General features: G+C 44.0%; 1 protein-coding gene across 2 annotated transcripts in view; it reads right to left on the bottom strand.

The window, feature by feature from the left end:
* Positions 1 to 2097: 2097 nt before the first annotated feature.
* ebf2 (EBF transcription factor 2) overlaps positions 2098 to 8954 on the bottom strand; it is a 29912-nt gene continuing 23055 nt past the window's right edge. Inside the window, exons 8-16 of one of the 2 annotated variants that reach the window (XM_041936467.1) lie at positions 7346 to 7487; positions 5740 to 5870; positions 5393 to 5519; positions 5193 to 5281; positions 5023 to 5088; positions 4312 to 4486; positions 4036 to 4218; positions 3759 to 3929; positions 2098 to 3579 (exon numbers count right to left, since the gene is read on the bottom strand). In XM_041936467.1, the coding sequence (XP_041792401.1) occupies positions 3548 to 3579; positions 3759 to 3929; positions 4036 to 4218; positions 4312 to 4486; positions 5023 to 5088; positions 5193 to 5281; positions 5393 to 5519; positions 5740 to 5870; positions 7346 to 7487 (1116 nt within the window). In that variant the 3' untranslated portion in view covers positions 2098 to 3547. Of the gene's footprint in view, positions 3930 to 4035; positions 4219 to 4311; positions 4487 to 5022; positions 5089 to 5192; positions 5282 to 5392; positions 5520 to 5739; positions 5871 to 7345; positions 7488 to 8954 lie in introns of both variants that reach the window. The other variant, XM_041936466.1, reaches the window with a different exon arrangement.

The following is an 8954-nucleotide window of genomic DNA, read 5'->3' as shown; positions in this document are numbered from 1 at the left end:
GGTTTGCGTCTGGGGGCAGGGGAGCTATGTGTTGCTACCGCTGTGCTGGGTGTGGGTTTGTGTGCACGTGCGGTGTGTTGTGCTTATGCATATGTGCATGCATGCATGTCTGAGCGTGTGTGTGCACCTATATGTGAATGTGCTTGTGTGTGTGTTTACACGTGTGGATGCGTTTGTGTGTGTGTGTGTGTATTTTGTTGGGGGGGCGGTCTCATGGGGCAGCTCTGTGTCTGTCCCATCTGCCACCCCACTCTACTGACACCCAAGGGAATGGCAGAAAGGGTGGGGGGTTCATTTTGGAAAAAGGAATCGGGGGTCCAGTGGTCTAATGGGCAACAATGCAGGTTTTACCGACGAGCCAGAGGCAAAGGACACCGGCTGGGTGTGTGGAAGCCAATCTACCAATCTATTTGACAAAACAGTGGGCCACCCCTGTCAAGCTCTGCCTCAGTCTGCCTAATAAGGCACGCACACCCCTGAAATTATGCCTCAAATGAGAAAGGGGTGCACTGTATTTTGCACACACACACACACACACACACACACGCACACAGACGTTACATACACCCTGGGCTAATGTCAGCCTAATGCATGGCCATGCTGTGGCCAGAGGGCTAATTGGGTATATAAACACAAACATATCCCTTGAGAGGTAAAAGGGGAAGGGTGTATTTTGTGCTATATGCTCCCTGTATTGTTAAGAAGGCAATACTGTAACTTAAACATGGAAGCTCATCAGCACTTTCTCGGTATTGATAATGAAAGATGACAAGGGTTTTGCTCTCATGTACCCAGCAGCTAGATGCTCTTTTGAAGCTGTGCATACAGTGTGATGTGGAACGACTCGGTGGCAGGTGGCATCTCATCCTGTCTTTATCCAAACTGTGATCAGAAGACAGTAAATGGCGCCGGCGCAGCTACAACAACAGCAACAACAAAACAGTCATGTGGAAGAGAAGCATATGGCTCTTGCACCACTGGGCAGAAGGAGCACTCAGCAAGATGAATGCTGAGGTGCTGGCGACAAAGCTGACTTTAACTTGTCAAATTAACAGCATATCAACAGAGAGGGAGGGAGGAAGAGAGAGAGGAGGAGGAGGAGGAAGAGGCAGCAGCCTGAGCTTTTTTTGACAAGTGCCACTTGATGGTGACAAAGACAGCACAGGCAGAAACAGCGACTTGCTGTTGAGGTCGGATCACAGACAGTGTCAGCAGCCGTTTGAAGTCCACGTGTCTCTCACTGTCGCCGGGTTGAGTTGCTGATACACTGTTTGTCCATACGTGCATCATACACACACACAGACGTGCATCCGCTGGGCTCTACCCTGCCCCCTCACTGCTTTGAGCACTATGTTAATGAAACAGTTGCTGTTTCCTGGCATAACATTAATTACCCGATCAAAATAGAGTGGGTAATTAACTGCCCTTCTTTACCAGTGCTAATTACATTAGCAGAGAAGGGCCATTTCAGCCGAGCAAAAGAGAGGTGAGAAAGAAAGACGGGATGAAGCAGTAGCAAACAAAGACTTAGCGAGGCACATGCCTAGGCGTGTGTGTGTGTGTTTTAAGAGACAGAGAGACACAGAGAGGAGGAGGCCACGTTGGAGGGAGACTCATGTGGTTCTCACTCGGGGCCCCCAGAGGCTTGGTCCTCAGAGAAAAGCCGGCTTATTGAAGAGGAGAGAGATGGGGGGTGTTGTTGTTTATCTTGACATGCTCTACTCAGTCTTTAACGCTCGCATCACAATTAAGATGCTGCGGCTCATCAGCTATGTATACAAAACAGTGTAGCACGCTGCACGAGCACACAGGTGATGGGCACAGTCAAAAATAGATCCAGCAAAACCTTGAGATGTGGAGCCCTGTAGGAGGATCTTAATGTCCAGGAAATTGTTGGATGATGCAGTGTGCGTGTGTGTGTGTATGTGTGTGTGTGTGTGTGTGTGTGTGTATGTGTGCATGTGCATGTGTGTGTACAATTGTGAAACAACTTGAACCAGCATCAGTGACCTTTTTTTCTCATTTGTTTTATTTGGAGCACAAAATATAATTACACCTTGAGATATACAAATCACATTTGCACCATTTTTTGTACCGTTTCAAAGAAAGATGGCTTCAAAAATCATAATATTAAATTGCTAATAATTTTAAATAAATAAAATTAACCAAACTCTCTAAAAACAAATTTGCAAATGTCGTCTACTCTTTGTGTTGTTGTTGTTTCCACATCCTGAGCATGAAGTTTGTGTTGCGATGATGAAAATCATTGAGTAAGAACAGCGTGATACGGGTTAATGAACACCTAATACGCCCCATTCTTTTCTACTGAGCAGTTTGTGCTTTCATTTATTGTACTGCATAGTGACTAGAGACCTGTACTGGGCTGGGACATTTAAAATGAAACAGTAAAATCTATAAGTTATAGTCATATAAATTCAAATTTGCAATGTGGAATGAAATAATATCAGGGCATTGGTGTGACAAAGCATGCATTATAAGTGAAATTAAAAGGATAAGGCTAACTAACATCTTTCCTTTACACAAGGACAATAACCTTCTTAAGATGTGGGCATAACATTAAGATTTTGCTATGCAAGAACCTGAAAACTGGGTGGTTTTATTCCAGAAACAGTGTTAGAGTTGATGTTCTCCACCAAAAACAAATCACATCACTTTGATCATTTAGCAAATGAATTATTGAATTGTTGCCATAACTTCATTTCAGCGACAGTTTGAAAAGAACCACTTTATAAAAACACGTTTATATTATTCCCTAAACTAACTATAATAAGTTAAATTGCTTGTTCTTAAATAAATCAATATATGAATTCCTTTAGTAATAACCCTTGAGACAAAGAGTTCTCCCATGTAAAACCGCAGAGATCAGAACAAAAAATAAAGGGTCTATTTTTCTGGAATGTAAACTGTCTTCAAAAACTACTACAAAAAAAGCTCTCTCTAACTCACAGACAGTGTACACACATGCCATTTAAGGTGTCCATACACAGACAAATAGCACCCTGCTTCTTAGAGCTGCAACACTACATCAGAGTCGTCCGTCATCCAACATATTTAGTGCTCTCACAACGCGTCCCGTACGTCTCTGGCCAAGGTTTGGGCAGGTGTTTGAAGAACCAGATACTGCATGTGATAGCAGGCCAGAGGTAATACAGATGCTTTTGAAGCTCAGGGTGAAATTAGGACCAGTTTTCCCTTTGTTTCCTTTCAAAATGCAGACGCTTCATGACACACACAGCGGTATTTGGTCCAGTCTGGTGCTGTTAGCTAAGGAGCATTGTCTGTCTGTGGTTGTGGGTGAAGTAATCTGCTCTGCCTCTGGAGAAGATGACTGGTCTTTGGACATTTTCATACCCCGTCCTGTTCATCCACCTGGATGAAAAAAGGGACTAAAAAATGGCGGGGGGCTCAGGAAGAAAAGTTATACATGGTCGCTAGTGATCAATTTTCCATTCTCCCTGCCCTCTTAATGCCAAAAGAGGGTCTAAGTGAAGCAGTGGTCTGGGGTAGATTTGGGGTGGGTGCTTTGCTACATCGGGGGAACAACCAGGCCCGTCATCGCTGGAGAGAAAAAAATATACAAAATCTATGATTCTAGTCAATCAGGTCTTGCATTATTGTACATCCAGCAATGTTTTTTTCTGTCTTGTTCAGTCAAAGCTTTCGAGGGGTTAGTACAGGGAGTTAGACTGCATTCGTGAGTTCAGACAGGGGGGTCAGATAGTGAGTTGGATGGCTACCTCTGAAGCTGTTCCCCCCTGAGGCGGGGCAGGCAGGGGAGGGAGAGCCCTGGGGCCTGAGGACGGGAGCAAAAGCACTCTTCTGTTTAGCAGCAGACGGGAAGGAGGAGAAAGGCAAGAGAGACGATGAAGAGCTGGAGCTTCCTGGTACGGTGGGGCTGGAGGGCATTACTGTGGAAGACAGAGCAACAGTCAGCTTCAAGTCTGAATATCACAGCACACTCGGAAGTGCGAGGTTTGTTATAACGCAAATTTGTAGACAATTATAAGGTCTTACTGTAGGGAGAACCTGTGGGAGAGGCACTGCTGAAGCCAGGAGAGCCAGGTACTCCTAGACTGGTCATGGGAACTGTCCCATAGCCTCCGGTCATCCCTCCGCTGCCCCCGTAGCTTGATTGCTGAGGGGTGGAGGCTGATGGGTAACCCCTTGGAGACAGACTGCTGGAATTTCGGATGTAACCTGAAGGAAAAATGAAAACGTTGGGTCAGTTCTGAGCTTCATTAGTGACAAACACTAACAAAACCTGAGTGGTTTATGTGTCATTATGCTCACCTTGGCTGCTCTGCCCAGGCTCCCCGATGCTGACGCCTAACTGAGAAGGATAGGAGCCCAGTCCCATGACGCTGCCGTGGGCTGGTGAGCTCGGCAGCGCCTGCAGCTGACTGTGAGGACGGGGAACGCTGTAGAGTGCCTCGGCGATGTCGGCTGCACGTTTCAGCAGCATGTCCTACAGCAGACACAACAACATAGAAATAAGCAATAGCTCGCGGTGTCACAGATACAGAAAGAGGCCCAGTGATGCCCTTTCATATGTAAACTCATATATTTATAGCCTGACAGTAAACAGGAAAGCAATTATTCACAAGACCCCTAAAGAGTATTTCTGATCAACATTCTATTAGTCCACTCTGCTCAGATGTTGAAGCTTCCTGACACGCTAACATTGAGATACCTATCAAACAGTCCCTGCTCTGAACTGTATTATCATGCAATCATAATTTGACAAGAAATAAATATTCACTCTGATGGATTTCCTGTCTCAAGCAGGCTTCAACTCTGAGCAAGTTAATTACTGAAATAAATAGAAACCAGTGGCTGCCTCAAAAAGTAGGAGGCCACTTTATTAACTAAAGCTTTGGAAAATGGTCAGCTGTAAAGGAGAGTACACACAATTAATATTTAATGGGCTAAAACATGCAACACCACTGGTGTAGTTTTTTAAATATCTGTGAAGGATATTGTACCAAAGCTGCAGCTGTTTACCTGATTACTGTGTGGATTGCCATACAGGGCCTCCACAAGGTCCGCTGCTCTCTTCAGGAGGATCTCCTGCAAAGAACAGAATTAATTACACTGACATCTTAATGAGAGAGCAGCATGAGCAGATTCTTGAGAAATCACCACGAGCACGGTTTTATCAATGAGTCTCTGACCTTGGCTAGTTTCTCTGGGTCACCGGGATGTCGAGGAATGACCTTTTGAAGGCGCTGGAAACCATAGTCTATAGTTGGCTCATTTAAGGCTGAAATGAAGTAACAAAGAAACATATAAAGCACAACAAATCTTGGGTAAAGTTTAGTAAAATCCCATGTTTGAAAAGTCTTAAAAAGCAGACAATGTATAGTCCAAATACCTGTGTAGATGAAGCGTCCAGGTGCTCCCTTGCAGAATTGTTTAGATTTATAAGACAATGTGACCTCCACGACCCCAGGGATGTGTCGAGGAGGTGTCTGGACGCGGATTGCATGTGGTGTGATCAGCTGAGGAACAGGGCAGAGAACAGTCACAAAACAGCAACAAACTCATCCCCTCATGCATTGTAAATATTTAGGCTAACACAAAACTGCAGAAAAGATTAATTTGTGTGGACTGCCCATAAATCATCGAAATAATGAGACAAGCCATATGCTATATATATCATTTCAAAATACGCTTCAGACTCTACCATCGTTAGTGAGATGTTTTGGAGACAATTCCTACCTCACTCCACACCAGCATGCTGCCAAACACCACCTGCAGCCCGTCAAAGAAGTTCTCCCCGATGACGATGACCATGGCCCCGCCGGTGGTCCAGCCCTCACTGGGGCTGATGGCTTTGATGCACGGGGTCGCTGGACAGGAGGGCGAAGCAAGAGTTACACAGAGGGTTTCAATGCAGGATGTACACCAGTTGAAAGATGGGAGGATAGAGCATGTTTTAAATGTGTTTCAGGAGGAATGAGTTGAAGGTGCTTTTTTAGTTTAGAGTTTTTCTTTCATGGGGCGTTAACATTATTTGGATTATATGGTTACCTAAAGGCAGGATGAGCAGGAGTTTCCTAAAAAATGACCCACTTGAAGTGTGTGAGGCATCTGTATCTGCAGGGACTCTGTCCTCTGCCTGTATTTTCTTATTTACTGTGGCAGAGACATTTCTGGTCGCAATGGGTGTTTATACCAAAGGCAATACCGTGTGTTGGGTGTGAGGGCGTAAAAAAACCCAGTGACGAGATACCAGATCTAAAGCACAGAGGAAGCTATGAAAACGGAGGAGGAGGGGTCAGCTTTGAAACTGCAACCGACAAATCCCACATCCATGCATATAACCACTAATTGCATGGTAGGGAAAGAGCCCTATAAAACATAGGTCAAAAATTTACATGACCTGAAAGCAATGCAATCATATACAGTAAAAATACAGGGTACATAGACAGGCAGGGTGGTGGTATTCATATCCCTCACTTAAAGGACGAATGTGTAGGATTTAGTGGCATCTAGTGGTGAGGTTGCAGATTGCAACCAACTGAACACCCTTCACCTCCTCAGAATGATTCTTGTCTTCAGGTGATTATACACTAATGAAAACATAATTAGGAATATTGTATTCCATTTCTGCCAATCCTACACACTGCACCTTCATGCAAAAGCAGCAATACACCAGTGTAAAAAAAAATAGTTACAAGTAAAGTCTTTCATTCAAATCTTACTTTAATTAGTGGAAAGATTAATAGATATAGAAGTAGAAGCATTATCTGCAATATGCAGTAAAATGGCCCCGTGAGTGTTGCGTTATTATTGGATTATAATTATTGATTCTTAAATGTGTACATTAATGTTAAAGGAGGCTGGTTTTATAGACTTCAGAGTAGTTATTTTACAGTATAACAGTCGTTATAATAGTGTTAAATGGAAATATTCAAGTATGCTCATGTATAGTACTTGAGTAAATGTGTTTAGTTACTTTAGTTACAAATATAATGTGTGTGTCCTGGTTTAAATGTGACTTGTTGACTAATGACTGGAAATGGATCTTAGAAGAACAATATCAAATTGTTGTTCTTCACACTTTAAGGTATGGATTTAAGATATTATCATCTTTGCCTTATGTAAAGTATTTAATTAATGCATTAATTAGCTCAGTTAATGACCTCAGTATCACCACTGGTTATGTTTGATTTATCATGGTGATTATAAATGGACATTAAGCAGCTCAAGTACCTGCTGTTACAGTGTGAATCAGTGTTTACTATGATGCAGTAGATATGTAAAAAGATGATTTAAGATAAATGGGGTGTGACACTGCAGTGTTGTCGTGTCAGTTTCTTACCATATTCCATAGTGTTCTCGACAGACTCGCCTGGCTCTAGCCTGCGAGCTCTCCGGCCGTGTTTGGAGTTGTTGTGGACGAACATGTTGTCAGACACTGCTAGGACGTGGCCGTCTACGCTCACAGTGCTGGACAAGACCACCTGAAAGGGAGAGAGGTGCAGAGCCAAGAGGAAGATACATGAGTGTGTGTGCACGACTTAGACAGTCACAATCTCCGGTTACAACAGCAAAATCCCTGAGCGACGATTTATTTCGGCATAAGGGTGATAGTAATATTTCTCAAAAGGTAATGTGACGTCCCTGGGATCTACATAATATGTCTGCATGCTGGTGATGACACTGCTCATACACCCCTCCACTCCTCCATCAGGTCTCCATATGGCCTCCACACTGCCTCTTGCCTCACTTTTTGATTCATACAGCATGTGGCGGGCTCATCGTTGTCTCCTCCTGATCCTTCAATGACACCAAACATATGGACCAAATCTCCCATTTTAGCCGGCCGTTAAAGTAGTGGGTGATATATAGTGGCCCTAATTTGATTTTCTGGCCTCAGCATGCGTGTGTCCCTTCCCACATCTGCCTCGCATGGACGACACACGCACAGACGGTATAACTAATGAGGGGATACTCGTAGGGTTTTCTCTTTGGATATTTATGAGTGTTGATGTGATGCTATTTATGAAAGTGATAATGAGTTGCACTGTGTGTTTAAGAGCTTGTTTTTGAAAGTCAAAGGGAACGGGGCAGTGGGAAAAAGTCATTTTCAATTAAATAGTGAACCATAAATATTTTGCATTTTTAGAAAATCGGACAGCAAAGATAAAACTTTATACTCCCTTCGAAATAAACACATGGCAGTAATTTTGCAGGTGAGGGAACATGAGAGAGAAGAGGGTAAAAAGCATGTGTGCTATAGGTGGTGGAACGGGAGGGGAACCTAAAGGAAAATAACTGTAAATTATCGATCAGGCAGCAGACTCCTGTCCAGCTCTGATCACCTTTTAACCCAGAGATGAGAGTCTTGGAGCGCTGGTGTGCTCATAACTTCTCAGCATGTGTCACGTCGCAGGAGTTAAAGCAAACATGGTGGAAGACAGAGGGAGCGAAGAAGGAGAAGGGACAGAGGGTTTGCTGGGAGAAGGAGAATGCCAGACGGGGGCCGCTGGTGCTGAAAGACGGCAGAGGAAGTGAGGCGGGAGTGTCCCCTGTGACCACTTCCTGGGTCACGGAGCATGACCTCCTCCATCTGGAGCCAATCACTCAATTCTTGACAACTTCCTGAAACACCTCAACCTATTTCCTGCACCCCAACAACCAAGTCTCCCACATATCTAACTCCTTTCGTTTGTCTTTCCGTCTCCCTGACTCCTTATTGATTTTTAACTTTCACCTCCAACTCCCTCCTCTGTCTCCTGCTGGAAAAAAAAACTTTTCCAGAGCTTCACTATGTGAGAGTTTGTGGCATAAACTCTGCTCAGAACAGACTGGGCAAGAAATGAATTATTAAACCATTCTATTAGGATGGATGGGCATGAAGGGGGTATGTTTTGCATGACTGTAAAATCTTTTCTTTTTTTAACCCACATTCAGTCCCACATGTCATC

This window comes from Chelmon rostratus, chromosome 5 (assembly GCF_017976325.1).
Source record: "Chelmon rostratus isolate fCheRos1 chromosome 5, fCheRos1.pri, whole genome shotgun sequence".
NCBI lineage: Eukaryota > Metazoa > Chordata > Actinopteri > Chaetodontiformes > Chaetodontidae > Chelmon > Chelmon rostratus.
Note: the sequence above shows the minus strand (reverse complement) of the source record. Positions and strands in the feature narration are given on the sequence as shown.